Consider the following 22193-nt stretch of genomic DNA (forward strand, 5'->3'; position numbering starts at 1 on the left):
GATTACAGCCACATTAGCTCTGAACAAGACCAGCTGCAAAATAGGCAATTTCTCAGCCCCCCTGCCATGCCTTTATTATCTCTGTCTTGATATCTTACAGATCTGTTGTCTCCAATGTAAGGCTGACAATTTCACTATTATTATTGGGGAGGCTGTTATAATATGCCACTAGTTTTGCCTTTTTCTCTCTGCACCACCAAATTCCAATTATTCAAGGCAGGAAGGGAAGACATTAGCAGAGGTTATTACAGTGAAGCAGTCTTAAAGAAAACATCCCTCAGTGGGAAACCAAAGGAAATGCCTTCTCCACCAATTGTTTTCAGACTTTGCCCACACATTGCCATGGAGTGGGGTGGGGGATGGCTTAGACAGAACCAGGAATCTGCAGCATGGGTGAAGAAGTCAGGTCTCATTTCCAAAACAATCCCAGACTCTCCCAGTACCTTTTAATCAGATCCATTTCTGCCTGATCCCTCTTGTGAAGGAGCAAGTTCCGGCTGTTTTCAAAGATATCTTCAATCTGGTCTGGCCAGAGGAACAGAGTGCTGTTCAATTTGATGTCCTCATCTGCAAAACACATACTGTCTGCTCCAGGACACTGTTTAGCATAGGTCGGGTCAGCATGTGGCGAATTAATTAGACAGAACAAGAGGTCAACAGGAGTGGTGTGGGGGTGGCAATGAACACATGGATGAGTGACAGGGACGTTTGTTGAGCACTTACTAAGGGCCAGGCTAGAAGGTAGATGATATTATCATCCTTGTTTGCACAGATGGCAAACACAGCCATTGAGCCTAGTGGTCAAGGTTACACTGCTAGAAGGCAGCAGGGAGGAATTCAAATCCAGGTTTAATTCCAAAGCCTACATTCTAACCTCTCTGCTTGACTGCCTTCCTAGGCTAGGTCTGAGTCAAGTCAGAAACCCAGGTTGATGTTCTGGTTCCACAGTTCAAACTATTTCACTTCATCTGCATGTCGGTTTCCCTTTAGGTTAAATGGCAGTCATGGTATCAAAGCCAAATGCCCTACCCATTTTCTGACTCTGGTCAATTAAAATGTCCACCCTGGATTTCCTTTGTGAATTTCGGGAGGCAGAGCCCACAGTGAGAGTCCACGGTGTATCCAGGGGTCGAGGGCACAGTTCGTGAACATGCAGGTGGATGGTTAGGGAACCACTTTTCACTCCCGGTCCCCATCTCTCCCTCCCATCAACCTCCCCCTGACATCCATACATTGTGAACACCAAGTAATTCACAGGTATTTTCAGATAGAAAATGGCTTATCGAGAGGTTATTAACTTTTCCTTCAGAATCTGCTTCTCACTTTAAAAATCTAACTTGGCCCAACAAACTTTCAAGGAGCCCCGACTATTTTTTTCCTTTTACAATATGCAGGAGCATGAAGTAAAGCGTCTCAGCCTCTTCAAAAGTGGGATTGATGAAGATTACAGATGGAGGGCTGGGGGCTGTGGCTCATGCCTATAATCCCAGTACATTGGGAGGTCGAGGCAGGCAGATCACTTGAGGCCAGGAGTTCAAGACTAGCCTGGCCAACATGGAGAAACCTTGTCTCTACTGAAAATACAAAAATTAGTTGGGCGTGGTGGCGCGTGCCTATAATTCCAGCTACTTGGGAGGCTGAGGCACGAGAACTGATGGACCCTGAGAGGCAGAGGTTGCGGTGAACCAAGGGTGGCACTGCACTACAGCCTGGGTGACAGAGCAAGACTCTGTCTCGACAAAAAAAAAAAAAGAAAAATATTACAGATAGGTAAAATCTACTCATTTAAAAAAATGATTCTGCATTTGGAAGTGACTTTTCCGGGAACACCAGACACAGATGCCAAGACAGGGATCTAAGAACTGGAGGTCGGCCAGGTGCCATGGCTCACGCTTGTAATCCCAGCACTTGGGAGGCTGAGGCGGGCGGATCATGAAGTCAAGAGATAGAGACCATCCTGGCCAACATGGTGAAACCCCGTCTCTACTAAAAATACAAAAATTAGCTGGGCGTGGTGGCACGTGCCTGTAGTCCCAGCTACTTGGGAGGCTGAGGCAGGAGAATTGCTTGAACCCGGGAGGCGGAAGTTACAGTGAGCTGAGATCATGCCACTGCACTCCAACCTGGTGACAGAGTAAGACTCTATCTAAAAAAAAAAAAAAAAAAAAAGAACTGGAAGTCAAGTATCTATCTATGTCTCCTTTGTGTCTAATAAGATTCCTTTTGTGTAATTCAAATTACTGTGGATATGAGTATAAAATTCGTGCCTCTAACATATGGGGGCACTTGAAAGGCAGCTCTCCTGATATTTAGTGGTAGAATTCATATAACTATCCTTTTGCTCAACACTTTACCCCTAAATATATAAATACATATAGACTATTTGAAATGTTATATATACAAATATAAAATATACATATAGGTATGCATTTTGATGGTCACACATGGCATTGCACTTACACGGCAAGTCTGCATAGTCCATCAGGAACTCCAGCCGTTCACTTGCGTCTCTAAGTTGCCTCCTGAGTTTGAACACAGTGACAGCACTGGATTTCTTTAGGAATTCAATGAGGAGTACCAGTTCCTTAGTGTTGGCAGGAACCTCACTGACTTTGTCTGCAATGTGGCTGTACTGATTACAAATGCTACAGAAAAGAAACAGCCATTGTTATCATCATCATCATCACCATCATCACCATCTAAAATGACTTTCTTGTAAGACTCCATGCTCAAAATACATAATTCCTATTTGAAAAAAAAGAAATTTTTTTTTTAAATTTTTTCCCTGCCTGCAAATCCTTGATGGATAATATTCACATGTACACTAAACTCCAGGAATAATAGCAGTTGTAATGATAATAATACCTGTTATGTATTAAGCCATTATGAAGTGCCATACCCCATTCTAATCATTTACATAGATTAACTCATTTAATCCTCACAACAATTCTAAGAGGTAGATACTACTATTATCTATACTTTATAATGGAAGAAAGTGACTCTGAGTAACATTATCGAAAGCAACATGGTATGTAGGTGTCAGAGCCAAGATCTAAACCTGGGTTAATTGACTCCAAAGCTCATACTCTTAACAAATACACCATACTACCTCTCATACACAGAACCTAGATTTAGACCAAAACACCACCACCACCAGCAGCAATTCCTCACACTTTGTGTTGAAATAGAGCACTAAATTAATTTTTAATCTTTTTTTTTTTTTTTTGAGACAGAGTCTTGCTCTGTCACCCAGGCTGGATTACAGTGGTGTGATATCTCAGCTCACTGCAAACTCTGCTTCCCGGGCTCAAGCAATTCTCCTGCCTCAGCCTCCCGAGTAGCTGGGATTAAAGGTGCCTGCCACCATACCTGGCTAATTTTTGTATTTTAAGTAGAGATGGGGTTTTGCCATGTTGGCCAGGCTGGTCTTGAACTCCTGACCTCAGGTGATCTGCCTGCCTTGGCCTCCTAAAGTGCTGGGATTACAAGCATGAGTCACCACACCTGGCCTTAATCATTGCTTTTAACAGAACAACAGTAAGTTTATCCCCATGGGCTACAGGTAATCCCTCGTGGCAGAGAAAATGTTCCATTACTGGGACTACCAGGTCTAACTGGCCACTTTTCAAACATAAGACTGAAAAATGATGTTATTATACAGATAATTTGAATATGCTCTAATTTATGCAAAGGCAAATGACTGACGGTCTTGGCATCTTAACTACAATTAGAAGCAAATTATCCGCAGTACGTCCACTCCTAGCACAGAGTGGCCCTCAACAAATGTTAGCAATGATATCACATTTTTGTTATTATTACTTGATCATGACTTTTTTTTTTTTCTTTTTTGAGATGGAGTCTTGCTCTGTCACCCAGGCTGGTATGCAGTGGCGTGATCTCAGCTTACCACAACCTCCGCCTCCCAGGTTCAAGCAATTCTCTGCCTCAGCCTCCCTAGTAGCTGGGATTACAGGCACCGCCCACCCCCCCACCCCACAACCACACCCGGCTAATTTTTGTATTTTTAGTAGAGACGGGGTTTCACCATCTTGACCAGACTGGTCTTGAACTCCTGACCTCACGATCCACCCGCCTCGGCCTCCCAAAGTGCTGGGATTACAGGCGTCAGCCACTACGCCCAGCCCTGTTGATATTATTTTTAAGGCAGACAGAAACTTCAGAAGTCAGCCACCAACCTGGAGTTCAGCTGCCAACCTGGGGTGTCTGCATTCTTAGATATTCCTAGGTTCAGAATGAGGCTCTTATTTTCACTTATATTAAAAAGACCTAAAGACATTATACATTTATTTGGATAAGGATGAATGCACTGATCAACTAAGGCACCATGTTGCTTTGATTTGACAGGAACAAATGGATGACTGCTTAAGGGAAAAAAATGCATGGCTCAAACTTTCCAAAGAAAGTCTCCAAGTAGGCCTGGTGTGGTGGCTCACACCTGTAATCCCAGCAGTTTGGGAAGCTGAAGTGGGAGGATTGCTTGAGCTGGGGAGTTTGAGACCAGCCTGGGCAACATGGCAAAACTCCATCACTACAAAAAATGCAAAAATTAGCCAGGTGTAGTGGTGAGCATCTGTAGTCCCAGCTACTTCGGGGGCTGAGGCAGGAGGATGGCTTGAGCCCAGGAGGTCGAGGCTGCAGTAAGCTTTGATCATGCCACTGCACTCCAGTCTGGGCAACAGAGTAAGACTCTGTCTCAATTTTTAAAAAAGTGTCCGAGTAGTGTGAAGGCTGAAAACCTTTTGCTGTCCTCGTCCCAAACCCATATCCTATAGGCAAAGAAACTGAAGATCCAGGCTAGGTGCGGTGGCTCACACCTGTAATCTTAGCACTTTGGGAGGCCAAGGCAGGCGGATCACCTGAGGTCAGGAGTTTGAGACTAGGCTGACCAACATGGTGAAACCCTGTCTCTACTAAAAATACAAAACATTAGCCTGGTGTGGTGGCACACGCCTGTAATGCCAGCTACTCGGGAGGCCGAGGCTGGTGAATCACTTGAATCTGGGAGGAAGAGGTTGCAGTGAGCAAAGATCACGCCACTGCACTCCAGCCTGAACAACAGAGCGAGACTCTGTCTCAAAAAAAAAAAAAAAAAAAAAAAAAAAAAAAGAAAAGAAAAGAAAACAGAAAAAAAAAGAAAAGAAAAAGAGAAACTGAAGATCCAAGAGGCAAGGCCAGCTATTCTGGCTCCAAAACCAAGAATCTGACTTCTTCATCAATGAATGAGAAAGCTGCTTGCACATGGATTTTGAGGTCAAAATGGGTTAATTCCCAGATATGCCACTGCCTAACCTGTCAGAGTCTCAGTGTCTTCATCAACACAATGGGGAAGATAATGAACAACCTCTTAGGGCTGTTATGAGTTCCTGATTAGATCTATTCTGTGCAGGGTACTTATATGGTGCCTAGATTATACCATGTGCTGGGAAGATGGTCACTAGTATTATTATTAATTTGCTGATGATTTTCTGATATGTATTTTGTAAAACTTAGAGTACTATAAAATGCTAAAATTACACATATATGAATAATATAGTACACAATATAATATTAATAGCGGTGATTATTACTAAATCATTTTATTTTACATTTATTTATTTTGAAGTAGGGTCTTGCTCTGTGGCCCAGGCTGGAGTGCAGCGCCTCAATCGTAACTCACTGCAGCCTTGACCTCCTGAGCTCAAGTGATCCTCCTGCCTCAACTTGTACATCTCTCTCTTTTTTTTTTCTTTTTTTTGAGACAGAGTCTTATTCTGATGCACAGGCTGGAGTGCAGTGGTGTGAACATGGTTCATTGCAGCCTCAACTTCTGGGGCTCAAGTGATCCTCTCGCCTCAGCCTCTTGAGTAGCTGGGACCACAGGCACATGAAACTATGCCTGGCTAATTTCTTAATTTTTATTTTTGTAGAGATGGTGTCTTCCCATGTTGCCCAGGCTGGTCTTGAACTCCTGGGCTCAAGCAATCCTCCTGCCTCCACCTCCCAAAGTAAACCCAATCTCATGCTGGGACTATAGACGTGAGCCATGGCACCTGGCCACTAAATCATTTTAGTTTATAGTTTAAAGTGCTTTGAGGAAGAGAGCTAGGATAACATGGAATAACCATTTTCTAACCTTCAAATAGAGACACAGTAGAAGGCAGTTGCCATCTCAGTCAAGCATTCATTACCTCTTTCTGTAACAACACCTATGTATTATCGGGGACCCCCACCCCTTTCAGTTCATGTGGTTTAGGTGGGGTTGACACCCACCCCAGAGAAGGGAACACCCAGCCAAATCTAAGCCATTCTCTTGGCCAGTGTTTGATTCAGTGTTCTACAAACAACCCAAGTCAGGCCAACCTCACATGGGCCAGGACTTTTCCCAGGATGATAGACAAAGAAACTTCTTGCCTCCTCTGGATAGGAAGCCGGGAGGATGTAAGCCTGGAGCTGTGGAAGCCCATAAACTGGAGATAACCTGTTAGAGAATGGAGCCAACGTGGAGGAAAGCCAAGCAGAGACAGGGGAATTGCATCCTAATTGCAGCATTGAGGGCCTGAAGCTAGAAACCCTAAACTTTTCAACATGTGGGCCACAAATTTCCTTTTCAACAAGCTAGTCTGTTTGAGCTTCTATCCATTACAACCAAAAACACCTTGTCTAACACGTAGTTATCAGTAAAATAAAGGCATAATATAGAGTTTAAGATTGAACCGTGGAAACAAACATGGTGGCTCACACCTGTAGTCCCAAGAGACTTAGGAGGCTGAGGCAGGGGGATCACTTGAGCCCAGGAGGTCAAGGCTGCCATGAGCTATGATCACACCACTTCTGCACGCCAGCCTAGGGGACAGAACAAGACCATGTCTCTAAAAAAAGAAAGAAAAATGATATGCAAATACAGGCAGGAGGATCGCTTGAATCTAGGAATTTGAGGCTACAGTGCACTATGACTGTACCTGTGAATAGCCACTACAATCTAGCTTGGACAACATAGCAAGACCCTGTCTCTGAAAACAATTAGAAAATTAGCCAGCCATGATGGTGAATGCCTATAGTTCTAGCTACTCAGGAGGCTGAGGCAAAAGGATTGCTTGAGCCCAGGAGTTCGAGGCTACAATGAGCTATGATCAGGCCACTGCACTCCAGACAGAGTGAAACCTCCTTTTGAAAAAGAAAAAGATTGAACAACAGAATTCCCGGACCCATACAGCAGAATTCTGCCTAGGAGTGATTCTAAGGAAAATGCACCTGTAAGCACTTTGTGTTTCAAAATATGTGCTAGATGGACAGTGAGAAGGGCCTGTGACCTCAGACAGACAAGCCCAGGAAGCGGTTTGCATTCTCCTGAATTTGCCTGCAAGAAGACAAAAGCTTCAGGATCAGAGACAAACTGCTAACAAATGCTCTCCACCCGCCTACTACAACCCCCATGTCGCTTTCTCTTGACTGTTCACCTCCTAGCCTGAACGTGAATTCCTCACTACCCTTACTTAGGGGCAGAAAAAACTTGGACTAGAAAATAATCTGTTCATTGCTGGAAGGTGCAAGTTCTGGTCACTTTTTCAGCTCCAGTTGGTGCCAAATACCTTTGCTATTTGTCTGCACAGAATTACAATACCTGGTATTGGTGTCTCGGTTTACATCCACTTGGAATTGAATCAGATGGTCTTTAAGATTTTGAGCTCGCTCACAGAGATCATAATTTAGGGCTGTAGCGTCAAGGCAGAACATGGCTAAAGGCACGGTGATGTGCATGGATGCAATTTCATTTCTCCGTTTCTTTATGGCATTGATCTTCTGCAGAAAGGAGCACATTCAGTAGCTTGATTTGCCTTTGAGCCTCTCCCACTTGCCCCCAGCCTAACCCCTGGCCAACCCTAGTCCAATGCTGAGCACGGTCTATGCACCAAAGAGACACTAACTGCTCATTGGATTGTCTGCAGCACATGTCACCAAAGTATAAAATTTCAAGTGGCATTTCCTACCGTCACAAAATCATCAATGTCGTGATTTTCTTTCAGGAATGCAGCGATGTTTTGCTCTGCCATGTTATCCAATAAGTCATCATACTTTTTGTAGACATTTAAATATCTTCCATATTGAAGAGTGTGAAATCAAACACACAAATACAAGTCAACCAAATCAGATGAGTCAGAGTGGCAAATGAAGACATAGTAGCATTTTTAAAAATTTAGCCCAAGCCAGGAAAGAGAACTATAATGTGGCAAAAGTTTCATTAAACAGAGAACTCAGAATTTTGGCTCTGAATTTCAGTTTCACCACTTCCTAGCAGTGTAAACTTAGACAAAATATTTCACTTTTTCAAGAATGTGTTTGTATTAGTCCATTTTCATACTGCTGATAGAGACATACTCGAGACTGGGAAGAAAAAGAGGTTTAATTGGACTTACAGTTCCACATGGCTGGGGAGGCCTCAGAATCATGGCGGGAGGCAGAAAGACACTTCTTACATGGCAGTGGCAAGAGAAAATGAGGAAGAAGCAAAAGTGGAAACCCCTGATAAACCATCAGATCTCGTTAGACTTATTTACTATCATGAGAATAGCACAGGACAAAACGGCCACCATGGTTCAATGATCTCCCCCTGCGTCTTTCCCACAATACGTGGGAATTCTAGGAGATACAATTCAAATTGAGATTTGGTGGGGACACAGCCAAACCATATCATTCTGTCCCTGGCCCCTCCAAATCTCATGTCCTCACATTTAAAACCAACCACACATTCCCATGCTGCCCAAGACCATGGGAACCCACCTCTTGCATCAATATAACCTGGATGTGAGACCTGGAGTCAAAGGAGATCATTTTGGAGCTTTAAAGTTTGACTGCCCCACTGGATTTTGGACTTGCATGGGCCCTGTACCCCTTTGTTTTAGCCAATTTCTCCCATTTGGAATGGCTTTATTTACCCAATACCTGTACCCCCATTGTATCTAGGAAGTAACTAACTTGCTTTTGATTTTACAGGCTCATAGGCAGAAGGGACTTGCCTTGTCTCAGATGAGACTTTGCACTGTGGACTTTTGGGTTGGTGCTGAAATGAGTTGAGATTTTGGGGGACTAATGGGAAGGCATGGTTGGATTTGAAATGTGAGGACATGAGATTTGGAGGGGCCAGGGGCAAAATGATATGGTTTGGCTGTGTCTCCACCAAATCTCAACTTGAATTGTATCTCCCAGAATTCCCACTTGTTGTGGGAGGGACCCAGGGGGAGGCAGTTGAATCATAGGGCTGGGTTTTTCCCATGTTATTCTCATGATAGTGAATAAGTCTGGTGAGATCTGATGGGTTTATCAGGGGTTTCCACTTTTGCTTCTTCCTCATTATCTCTTCTGGCAACACCTACACAAACATACCCAGGATTAATACTTTGTATCCCTCAATCCAATCAAGTTGACACTCAGTATTAACCATCACAGGTGCCTTGAATTTTATTTTATTATTTTTTTTTGAGATAGACTCTCACTGTCACCCAGGCTGGAGTGCAGTGCTGTGATCTCAGCTCACTGCAATCTCCTCCTCCCAGCTTCAAGTGATTCTCCTGCCTCAGCCTCTGGAGTAGCTGAGATTACAGACATGTGCCACCACACCCAACTAATTTAGGTATTTTTAGTAGAGACAGAATTTTGTCATGTTGGCCAGGCTGCTCTCGAATCCCTGGCCTCAAGTCATTTGCCCACCTTGGGCTCCCAAAGTGCTAGGATTACAGGCATGCGTCACCAGGCTGGGCCCAGTGTCTTTAATTTTAAGTGGAAATGATCATTAACACCTCATAGGATTATTGTAATGCTTAACTGTAATAAAGTATACACAAATGAATTAATGCTGTGCCTGACATACAGTGAATGTGCAACAAATATTACGATAGTCCCTCCTTACCCTTGGGGATATGTTCCAAGACCCCCATTGAATGCCTGAAACCGCAGATAGTACTGAACCCTTTATATACTGTTTTTTCCTATACACATATATGTATTTATGATAAAGTTTAATTTATAAATTAGGCACAGCAAAAGATTAACAATAACTGAAAATAAAATAGAACATATAACAATATAATGTAAAAATAAAAGTTATATGAATGTGGTCTCTTTCTCTGTTTTTCTCAAAATATCTTGATATTTTCCAACCTTAGTTGACCTCGGGTAGCTGTAATTGCAGAAAGCAAAACCACAGACAAAGGGGACACCTGTGATTCCTATCCCTTCTTCAAGCTCCAAAATTCTATGCCTAAATCTTAAGATGAAAATCTAGGACTAATTAACCTAAAATCTATTAAATAAAATCAAAATTTTCTCTGCCTGTAATCAAATGACACAAAAACGGCTGGACAGGTTTCCCCAAAATTGGAGGATGTGTTTGGGATGGTCTGGTTTAAAATACGTTTGAATTAAAATAAAGATGATAGTGAGTAAGCAGAATTAACTTTGTGGGACTCAGTGGCATGCTTCCAAGAGTTGACCAACAGTTTAGAGACTCTGAAACTGAGATGCAATGAAAAATCCGTGGAACTGTCAATCCAGAAAGACAAACAACCCCATCAAAAAGTGGGCGAAGGATATGAACAGACACTTCTCAAAAGAAGACATTTATGCAGCCAAAAGACACATGAAAAAATGCTCATCATCACTGGCCATCAGAGAAATGCAAATCAAAACCACAATGAGATACTATCTCACACCAGTTAGAATGGCGATCATTAAAAAGTCAGGAAACAACAGGTGCTGGAGAGGATGTGGAGAAATAGGAACACTTTCACACTGTTGGTGGGACTGTAAACTGGTTCAACCATTGTGGAAGACAGTGTGGCGATTCCTCAGGGATCTAGAACTAGAAATACCATTTGACCCAGCCATCCCATTACTGAGTATATACCCGAAGGATTATAAATCATGCTGCTATAAAGACACATGCACATGTATGTTTATTGTGGCACTATTCACAATAGCAAAGACTTGGAACCAACCCAAATGTCCATCAATGATAGATTGGATTAAGAAAATGTGGCACATATACACCATGGAATACTATGCAGCCATAAAAAATGATGAGTTCATGTCCTTTGTAGGGACATGGATGAAATTGGAAATCATCATTCTCAGTAAACTATCGCAAGAACAAAAAACCAAACACCGCATATTCTCACTCATAGGTGGGAATTGAACAATGAGAACACTTGGACACAGGAAGGGGAACATCACACACCGGGACCTGTCGTGGGGTGGGGGGAGCGGGGAGGGATAGCATTAGGAGATATACCTAATGTAAATGACAAGTTAATGGGTGCAGCACACCAACATGGCACAGGTACACATATGTAACAAACCTGCACGTTGTGCACATGTAACCTAGAACTTTAAGTATAATTTAAAAAAAAAAAAAAAAAGAAAAAGAAAAGAAAGACAAAATGTGCCAGGCAAGGTGGCTCACACCTGTAATTCCAGCACTTTGGGAGGCCGAGGTGAGTGGATCACCTAAGGTCAGGAGTTTGAAACCATCCTGGCCAACATAGTGAAACCTTGTGTTTACTAAAAATATAAAAATTGGCTGGGCGTGGTGGCGCATGCCTGTAGTCCCAACTACTTGGGAGGCTGAGGCAGGAGAATTGCCTGAACCCAGGAGGTGGAGGTTGCAGTGAGCTGAGATCATGCCACTATACTCCAGCCTGGGTGACAGAGCGAGACGCCATCTCAAAAAATAATAAAATAAAATAAAATAAAATAACTGTGTGTCTAAGATTCCATGAACAGGGAAAACAGAGGTTTCAAATAGAATCTCCCAAATCAAATTCACAAGGGCAGGGCTTCCAAATATGAGGCCACGATTTTTTGACTAGGTTAGCAGTTGTTCTCAACTGGTGGGGACTTTTGGCCACGCCTGAAGACATTCTTGGCTGTCACAATCAAGGGATTCCTGCTGGCATGCATAATTCCTACAAGGATTCTGCTAAACAGACCACAATGCACAGGACAGCCCCCACAACAGAATTTTCCAGTCAAAAATGTCAATAGAGCTGCAGTCCAAAAACTCTGGGTTAGCATGACCATATCTCTTGGTTTGCCTGGGACAGTCCAGGTTTACACCTGCTGTCCCACGGTAATTGTTAATAACATTCTTTTCACTCGTAAAGTGTCTCACTTTGGAAGCTACTTACAGGATCACCCTAACTAGTGTGATATGGTTTGGCTGTGTCCTCACCCAAATTTCATCTTGAATTGTAGTTCCCATAATCCCCACGTGTTGTGGGAAGGACTCGGTGGGAGGTAATTTAATCATGAGAGCGGTTACCCTCATGCTGTTCCTGTGACAGTAAGTTCTCACGAGATCTGATGGTTTATAAGAAGCTTTTCCCTCCCCCTTTTGCTCAGCACTTCCCCTTCCTGCTGCGATGAGAAGATGGATGTGTTTGCTTCCCCTTCTGCCAGGATTGTAAGTTTCCTGAGGCCACCCCAGACCTGCAGAATTGTGAGTCAGTTAAGCCTCTTTCTTTTGTAAGTTACTTGGTCTCAAGCATGTCTTCATTAGCAGCGTGAGAACGGACTATACATAGTGACTGCTCACGTGTGCAACTGTGAGATGTTTTACAGTGTGACGATTAAAGGGCATGGCCTGTGGGTTCAGATAACTGATTCTCAATCCCCAAATCCAAAAAGTTCTGTAAACAGACAGTTGCCTCAAAATTCACTTGGTAGCAAAAGTTGGCCTAAACGGATATGAGGCTATTATGTGACTACTTATAGGTTTCCCTGCAGAAATACCAACATGTTGCCCCAGACCTCACAGAAACTGCAGGATAATATATGATATATGCATTATGTTACTTTTATATAACCCAGAAATTTTGAAGTGCCAAAACCCATCTGGCTTCACAACTATCAGATAATGGAGGTGGATCTGTAATTGAATTTGAATCCTGGCTCTCCTAACTATTTGCTATGTAACACTGGGACAGTTAGAGTTTCCTCACTTGTAAAGTGGGAATAAATAGTAATACTCATGTAAGTATTGGCTATTCTTACTATGTATGTGTTCAGGTGTTTGGGAACAGGAATAGCTTATTGGATGAGAGTTAAGAACACCAAATCAATGCCAAAAAGCTACGTAGCTAATAAATTTATAACTCAACTTACTTGCAGGGGCCAACTTGATTTTTCTGAAATACCTTGAAAGTTTGAATCAAAAAATCAGAAACAAGTTTTTCTTCTGCGTTAACAGTTCCAAGGATCAGATTATATCCTTTCAGCTCTGGGAACAGGACAGATTCCACCTGAAGAGTAAACACCACTTTTGCATGTTGCAAGACTTAAGAAGGGAGATGGTACCCAAATGCAAAGCCTCCTCTAATGCACTCATTTCCAGGGATGCCAGCTGCATTTTTACTCTATTTCCTCTTAGATAGTGCTGGAATCAGCCTGCTGTTTCCTCTACCTCTGTTCTCTCTCCTTTCCTTCTTGCCTGGATTACTCATCTTTCAAATCCCTGACATTTCAAGGGTCTTGTCCTTTGAGAGTCCCCCTTGTCCCGCTCCCCGCTCCACCACCCTCCAGTGGATGTTGGTTTCCCTGTTTCAGGCTCACCTTCTGAACTTTTCCTGCTTAGCACTCATCACAACTGCAATTAGATGAACGTGTAATGAGATGTTCTAGGTGTGTCATGGAATACAAATTCCATGAAGGCCTGGATCATATTTGACTTCTTCACTGTTATATCATCCCCAGGGCCTAGCAAAAGCTTGGCACTTAGTAAGTGCTCAAAAAATACTGGGTGAGTCAATGAATACTGTCGTACTGCTCCCCTCCTCCCCTACTACCCGGTTTTCCTAATGAAAATTCTGGAGACATGGATTCTAATTCTGAATCTGCCACTGATGGACAATGTGACCTTAGGTAAACTACTTCTCTTGTGGGGTTTTTTTTTTTTTTTTTTTTTTTTTGAGACAGAGTCTCACTCTATGGCCCAGGCTGGAGTGCAGTGGCGTGATCTGGGCTCATTGCTACCTCTGCCTCCTAGGCTCAAGTGATTCTCCTGCCTCAGCCTCCCGAGTAGCTGGGATTACAGGCATGCACCACCGTACCCAGCTAATTTTTGTATTTTTAGTGGAGACAGGGCTTCACCATGTCGGCCAGGCTTGTCTTAAACCTCAAGCAACCCACCCACCTCAGCCTCACAAAGTGCTGTGATTACAGGCATGAGGCACCACATCTGGCCTAAACTACTTCTCTGAATCCCCATTTTCTCATCTGTAAAAAAAGAAGAGATGTACTAGATTCTCCTCTAAGCCCAGGGAAAACAAAAAGCTATGGCTTTATGGTCATGAGGCACTGAAAGTTTCTTCTGAGAGAATTCATACTCTCTCACTTCTTTTTTTTTTTAAAGAGATGGTCTCACTCTGTCACCCAGGCTGGAGTGCAGTGGCACCATCATAGCTCCTATGCTATATGACTCCTAAGCTCAAGCAGTTTTCCTACCTCAGCCTCCTGAGTAGCTGGAGCGACAGGTGCCTGCGACCATGCCTAATTTTCTTATTTTTATTTTTATTTTTGTACAGACAGGGGCTCTCTCTATGTTGCCCAGGTTGGTCTTGAACTGGTGGTCTGGCTTCACAGCTTTCAGAAAATGGAGGTAGACCTGTAATTGTATATGAATCCTGGCCCTTGGCTCAGCCTCCAAAAGTATTGAGATGGCAGGCGTGAGTCTCCACGTCTAGTCACTCTAACTCCCTCATGGCACGTGTGTGTCTCTGAGAATGTTCTCACTTGCATGACTCATGCAGGCTGCAAAGTTCCTGCCTGGGACCCATTGTCTTCCATTGTCCTCTCTGCTAAGAAAGCTTTTAGTGGCTGGTCTCAGAAAAGGTCTTCAGAGTGCTTCAGTGAGTTACATGGGTTATATGCCTTTGATGGAAACGCATCAATTTAGAAAGGGGGAAAATCAAGTGCAAATGATCTTTGTCTTCTTTGGCCAATCCAAAGGTTTTGAAACCAGTGGAGGAGCAACTTCTTTGCTGCAGCCATACTACAGACAGCTGCCAAAGGCAATGAGATGGAGGGACTGGCACTGGTCAATGCGTGAATGAAATGGTTTAGGGCAGCACAATTGGTGCCCCCAGGCCATGTGACAGATCACAAGTGGGCAGGATAATGGATTGTCTCATGGGAAGAAGTCTTCAAACTTAAGAGGATGAAATACCTCTTGCTGCTCTTTCAATGTGGTTGATTCTCTCATGCCCTGTAGAGCAGTCTGTGAAATGGAGTCAAGAACAATCGAATTCGGCTGGGTGTGGTGGCTCACACCTATAATCCCCACACTTTGGGAGGCCAAGGCAGGCAGATCGCTTGAGCTCACGAGTTCAAGACCAGCCTGGGCAACATGGCAGAACCCTGTCTCTACAAAATACAAAAATAAGCCAGGCATGGTGGTGTACACCTGTTATCCCAGCTACTTGGGAGGCTGAGATGGGAGGATGGCTTGAGTCCGGGAGGTAAAGGTTGCCTCCCGGGCTCAAGCAGAAAAAAAAATCTTTTTTTTTTTTTTTTTTTTTTGAGATGGAGTTTCACTCTTGTTGCCCATGCTGGAGTGCAATGGCGCAATCTAGGCTCACTGTAACCTCCACCTACTGGGTTCAAGTGATTCTCCTGCCTTGGCCTCCCAAGTAGCTGGGACTACAGGCACCCGCCGCCATGCCCAGCTAATTTTTTGTATTTTTAGTAGAGATGGGGTTTCACCATGTTGGCCAGGCTGGTATTGAACTCCTGACCTCAGGTGATCCACCCATCTCGGCCTCCCAAAGTACTGGGATTACAGGTGTGAGCCACTGTGCCCAGCCCCTTTAATAATTCTTTCTCACAAATATGCTTTCCTGCTTTCTTTCTGTGTCTTGAATAATGCTATTTACTCTATTTTCAAAAGTCTCTTGTTAGCTTTTCCCTACCAACTTTTTTTTTTTTTTTTTGACAGAGTCTCACTCTGTTGCCCAGGCTGGAGTGCAATGGTGCAATCATAGCTCACTGCAACCTTGAACTTCTGGGCTCAAGTGATCCTCCTGCCTCAGCCTCCTGAGTAGCTGGGACTACAGATGTGTGCCACCACACCCAGCTAATTTAATTTTGTAGAGATGAGGTCTTGCTATACTGCCCAGGGTGATATTGAACTCCTGGCCTCAAGCAATCTTCCTGCTTCTCAACCTCCCAAAGCACTAAAATTATAGGTGTGAGCCACACTTGACCTTAACTAACTTTTAAAATTCTTTTTAAACCATATATACGGCAGATCTTGCAGTGAGTGAAGGTAACGCTCGCCAGTTGCCATTCTTAAAGATTTTTCTTAGTCAACCTGCAGAACTATGTTTTTAAGTCTTCACTAACCAGTTCAGAGATAAAACAGTCTGACGGGCTTAAGGAGGAAGCTAGGGCTGTGGGTGTCGCTAGATGGGGAACTCAGAGTCTGCGTTGTTTTTCCTTCTTGTCTGGTAAAGTCATTGGTATTCACATAGGCCTTGTTTTCAAACCTGGTACAAACCGTGTCTTCTTGGCATTGTAATTCATCAAATGTAGTACCGGCTCTGGTACCTGCCATTGCGGCGGCAGCCGCGTGCATGCTGAGCTCTCCTGGCTCAGCTGCTTTCACACATTGCCGATCAGCAGCAGCAGCAGTGAAGGAGAGCTTAAGTGGTATGTATTTCAGCTGTCCCCATACATAGTCATCCAAATTACAGGGTCTTCTCTTCCATTTCCTTCCTAGGGATACTTGTAGGAGATCTTCCCACTGTTTCTTCCCCTCCCACACACCCAGTTTTAAAGGAGCACTTAGAACCCTGTAAGTACCGGATTGCAAAGAGAAGAGTGCCTGGGCCTCCTTGCACTGCAACCTTGAACTTCTGGGCATTCATTTCACATAAGCAAGCCCATGTGAAGCATACATAATGTATGGAGAGAGTGAGAAGGTGGAAGGGTGAGGGAGCTAGCCAGCAAGACCCCACAGATCCCTTCCCTATATGGAACTGGACAATGGCCCTTTGGTCATACAAACCAATCAGAGGGAGCTAGGAAAAGATGGAGCTAAAAGGAGTTACATCCATGTGCATGATCCCGTCTAGTAATAAAAGTTTGTTAATAAGTGTCTTGAATTTAATTAGTAACTCTACCCTGGAAAGCAAACTGGAAAGGGCTTGGGCCAAGAAGGGAAGGGTTATTCTCTCTAGAAGCCTACAGTGGCTAAAACATAACAAACCAACAAACAAACAAGCACACAGACAAGTGAAACTTCAAACTGAAATTGAAAAAAAGTTCTTGGCAAGTTAATGGCAATTGATTCATGATGGATTATTAACCCACGGATATGGCTTGGGACCTATCCGATTCATTGAAGTTGACATCATGGAGGACACTATACTCTCTCACAAAGTAGGTCTTTTTTTTTTTTCTTTTTTCTTTTTTTTTTTTTTGGAGATGGAGTCTCGCTCTGTCGCCCAGGCAGGAGTGCAGTGGCGCCATCTCAGCTCACTGAAACCTCTGCCTCCCGGGTTCAAGTGATTCTCCTACAAAGCAGCTCTTCATGCCCTTGTTAGAAGCACAATTCTGGGCTGCGTGAATATTTCTTTATGGTCCAAATCATCTGTCTGGGGTCAAGGGGTTATATTCAGGATATATCTCCAAAGTGAAGCTCCCTTAACTGAATATCCCAGCGACCTGACTTGTACAACCTCTTTCAATACATTTTATTCACTAAGTGAAAAAATCATGCAAATGAATGATAAAGTGACTACTATACCTTGGGGATCCCATTAGAGTTCTTAATAATTTCCAGGAAAGAGTCACGTATTAATTCCCAGCAGCCATCAAAAGATGGATTGAAGACAATATTGGGTTCACTGACTTCAAGTTTTATCATGATTAGCTGAGGTATGAAAAACTTCATCTCTTGGTAGGGCTCCTTAAAATCATTCCCATCCTTCAGGAGACATAAGGTAGGGCAAGTGTTACAAAATTGGGCCTTCCAAAATGAAGGGAGTGAATTTTATACATTCATAGAACTACATGAGGACCAGAAAAGGCAATGAAGGGCATCATACACTGTTTATATTTAAAATATGGGCTGGGGCCAGGCACCATGGCTCACACCTGTAATCGCAGCACTTTGGGAGGCCGAGACAGGTGGATCACCTGAGGTCAGGAGTTCAGGATCAGCCTGGCCAACATGGTGAAACCCTGTGTCTACTAAAAAACACAAAAAACTAGCCAGGCATGGTGATGGGCGCCTGTAATCCCAGCTACTTGAGAGGCTGAGGCAGTAGAATCACTTGAACCCAGGAGGCAGAGGTTGCAACGAGATCACGCCGTTACACTACAGCCTGGGCAACAAGAGCGAAACTCCATCTCAAATAAATAAATAAATAAATAAATAAATAAATAAATGAATAAATAAATAAATAAAATATGTATTGGGTATAGCTTAGCCCACCCTAACTCCATGCACTCTCCCTCTCCCAAAGCCTTTATTCCCTTTTGTTTATGTGGCTTGATGATTCCTGCACCCAATTTCTAGATCCTTCCCACCCTTCAAAATTCAGCTAAAACATTTCTTCCTTTGGGAAGCCTCCCTGTTTCTCAGCTGGATATAATCTCCTCCCACTTCTGAGCTTGTGTATTTCTACTTCCTCTGTTTTTTTTTTTTTAATTTTATTTGTTTTCTTAGAGATGAGGTCTCACTATGTTGCCCAGGCTGGTCTTAAACTCCTGAGCTCAAGTGATCCTCCTGCCTCAGCCTCCCAAAGTGCTGGGATTACAGGCATGAGACACCAGGCCCAGCCTAGTATTTTTTTCTTTCTCTGTGGTAGGAATTTATATGCATATCTCAACTTCTCTATTCTAAAGTTGAGGGCAGGATCTATGTCTGATCACTTCTCTCCTCCAAAATACCTGAGACAGCATATAGTACCTAACAGGTGCTCAATAAAAATTTATTGATTCAGTCCAAAAGTATTAATCATAATCTGCATAACCCCAAATGGAGTTGCTAATGAGCATAGTTTATTTTAGACACTCAAAATGTCAACCTTGCTACAACAGAAATATTGACATACAGCTATTTCCAATTCCCTACAAAAGCTCTAACCCAGGATGCCCTCATAAACTACAGCACCTAATGAAATTGTCAGAAGGCAGCTGTAAAGTATTTCTTACACAGAGATTTCTAGATCCATTTAAAGATGACTGATGATATTTGGTGAATACCTACTGTATATCAAATACCTATAAATTCCCCCCTTTTTTCCAGACACAGGAAGATTTTACATTTCCCTTTGAGTGGAATTTTAGAGTGAGATTGGCTTCCACCCCTGGGTTTCTTCTGCTTAGCAAAGTAGACAATCACAATTACATTTATAGATTGGTCCTCTTTAGAGAGCTAACATTGCAATTCAGCACCACTGATTTCTATATTTTTGAGCAAAAGGCCAATTGTTCATCTTTATTACTTCATTTGGAAAACTTCCCTTTTATAACCAGGTAATTTTTAATTTTTGTTACTTTTTTAAGATAAAATGTGCACACGGCATAAAATTCAAAAGAATATTCATTGATTTTTAGGCTATCCAAATTCAGGGAATGCTATGGTGCTTTGAAAACTAGGACTTGGTGTTTTCAGTTTTCTCTCTCTTTTTTTTTAGACAGAGTCTCACTCTCTCACCCAGGCTGGAATGCAGTGGCGTGATCTCGGCTCACTGCAACCTCTGCCTCCCAGGTTCAAGTGAGTCTCCTGCCTCAGTCTCCTGAGTAGCTGGGACTACAGGCACACACCACCACACCCGGCTAATTTTTGTATTTTTAGTAGAGATGGGGTTTCGCCATGTTAACCAGGCTGGTCTCGAACACCTGACCTCAGGTGATCCGCCTGCCTTGGCCTCCCAAAGTGCTGGCATTACAGGCATGAGCCACCGTGCCTGGCCAGTGTTTTTAGTTTTCATTTCGACTTCACTAAAACAGTTTCATGAAAGAAGTTCTTAATTAGGTCAACAAAGCCTTTTGTCTTTAGAGGTGCCCCTTGCCAAGACCAAAGAACAAAAACCCATATCTGCAATGAAACATACAGCACTCCCTCAATATCAAGCCAAAGATTGAAAACAAACCTTTTCCAACCCCTTCCTTGTAACAGAGAGGATGAAAAAATGATTCCTTCTCCCCAAACTGTAAGACATATGTCTTTCATTTTATGCAATTTTTCTTTAAATTTTCTTAACAACTTCTCTACTTCTGTACATTTTTACCAACTTAATACTGAGTTATTATCTCAAGAAATTTTGCTATGTATTTAAGGAAATTATTTTTAAAATTATTCCAATCCACAGCTGGACTGGACTTTTTAAGATTATATTTATGGTTTTATATCTCACTTTAAAAATTAAAAAATTGATACCTATTAATTGTACATATTTACGGGATACATATAATGTATAGTAATCAGATCATGGTCATTAGCATATCCATCATCTGAAACATTTACTTTTTTTTTTTTCTTTTTGAGACAGAGTTTCACTCTTGTCGCCCAGGCTGGAGTACAATGGCGTGATCTGGGCTCACTGCAACCTTCGCCGCCTGGGTTCAAGCAATTCTCCTGCCTCAGCCTCCCGAGTAGTTGGGACTACAGGCATCCGCGACCATGCCAGGAAAATTTTTGTATTTTTAGTAGAGACAGGGTTTCACCATGTTGGCCAGGCTGGTCTTGAACTCCTGACATCAGGTGATCTGCCTGCCTTGGCCTCCCAAAGTGCTGAGATTACAGGCGTGGCCTGTAATGCACCCGGCCACATTTACCATTTGTGTGTGTGTGTGTGTGTTGGGAACATTCAAAATCCTTCTTCAAGCTAAAAGAAGACATTTTTATAAACTAACAACTGCCTGATGTGGGTGCAGGTCAAGCATTTCACTTTGTGCCCTGGCTCACAGCTGAGGACATACATGACAGAATCCTGGCTCTAACCAGGTAACCAGGTTATTCCCCGCAAAAGGTCCAAGTGCAGATCCCTGACATACTTTGTGTATCATGAAAAGGGAAACGAGGTCCTCAAGCGACTTAATGACCAGCTCCCTGAGCTGCAGCGACATGAACGATGCCACAGAAGCAAAATATTCCTCAATGTTTCGACAGGAGTCATAGCTGCTCTTGGGAGCAAAATGAATCCAGTGCTCCTTCCGTGAGGTAAAAAGCTGGGCGCAGGTGGGGATCCACCTGTAAAGACAGAAGGGTGTCCATGTGAGAAGCTCTTCTGGGCTCCGAGGCACCCTCTTGCCATGCCCCCTGAGCTCAGTGATGAGGCAGATGGGCTCATGTCCCACCAAGCAGCCTTGCAAATCAGTACTTTCAATTTCCGGCCCCCTTACCTGCCATGCCTCTTTCTTGGGAAGAAAGTAATAAGATTTGAATTAAGAGGTTATTCTTCCATTGAGAATACCCAAATGGAAAGGGGATATTGGTGGCATGTCCTGCTGAAAGTCTACAGTTTCTTCATTATAATCAGAGATTGGGGTAAAGGGGCATAAGGAACTAGAATGTTCTGTCCAACTTCTCTCTCTCTAGCAGATGCCTGGCCTCTGATTCAAACTTCACAGGGGGAAAGAGAGAATGAGGAGCAAAGGAAGAAAACATGAAGGGAGAAACTCCAGCGTGGCCCTGGCTGCTCAGAAGTTGATTGTAGAAATCAGAAAACCAAAAGAAGAAATAGCCAAGTGTGGTGGCTCATGCCTGTAATCCCAGCACTTTGGGAGGCCGAAGCGGGCAGATCACTTGAGGCCAGGAGTTCGAGACCGGCCTGGCCAACATGGCAAAACCCCATCTCTACAAAAACAAACAAACAAAAATTAGCTGGGCATGGTGCATGGTGACGCATACCTGTAGTCCCAGCTACTTGGGAGGCTGAGGCAGGAGAATCACTTGAACCTGGGAGATGGGAGGTTGCAGTGAGCTGAGATCGTACCACTACACTCCAACTTGAGTGACAGAGTGAGTGAAACTCTGTCTCAAACAAACAAACAACAACAACAAAGAAGAAGAAATAGATGCTTCATTGTTTCTTTCCTCCCACGTCCCCCAGTTTCTAATTCCCGGTGAAAACCACTGGCCTTTTCATCCTTTCGCATCTTTTCTCTGATTGCTAAAAAGGTACTACTCTAGC

General features: G+C 43.3%; 1 protein-coding gene across 1 annotated transcript in view; it reads right to left on the reverse strand.

The window, feature by feature from the left end:
• Positions 1 to 22193, reverse strand: part of DNAH3 (dynein axonemal heavy chain 3) — a 211951-nt gene that overhangs the window by 164994 nt on the left and 24764 nt on the right. The window contains exons 10-16 of the mRNA XM_054453424.2: positions 21055 to 21250; positions 17795 to 17974; positions 13156 to 13292; positions 7989 to 8094; positions 7622 to 7800; positions 2461 to 2645; positions 444 to 567 (exon numbers count right to left, since the gene is read on the reverse strand). Coding sequence (XP_054309399.2) covers positions 444 to 567; positions 2461 to 2645; positions 7622 to 7800; positions 7989 to 8094; positions 13156 to 13292; positions 17795 to 17974; positions 21055 to 21250 — 1107 coding nt within the window. The remainder of the gene's footprint in view (positions 1 to 443; positions 568 to 2460; positions 2646 to 7621; positions 7801 to 7988; positions 8095 to 13155; positions 13293 to 17794; positions 17975 to 21054; positions 21251 to 22193) is intronic.

Source organism: Pongo pygmaeus, chromosome 18, assembly GCF_028885625.2.
Source record: "Pongo pygmaeus isolate AG05252 chromosome 18, NHGRI_mPonPyg2-v2.0_pri, whole genome shotgun sequence".
NCBI classification, from domain to species: Eukaryota; Metazoa; Chordata; class Mammalia; order Primates; family Hominidae; genus Pongo; species Pongo pygmaeus.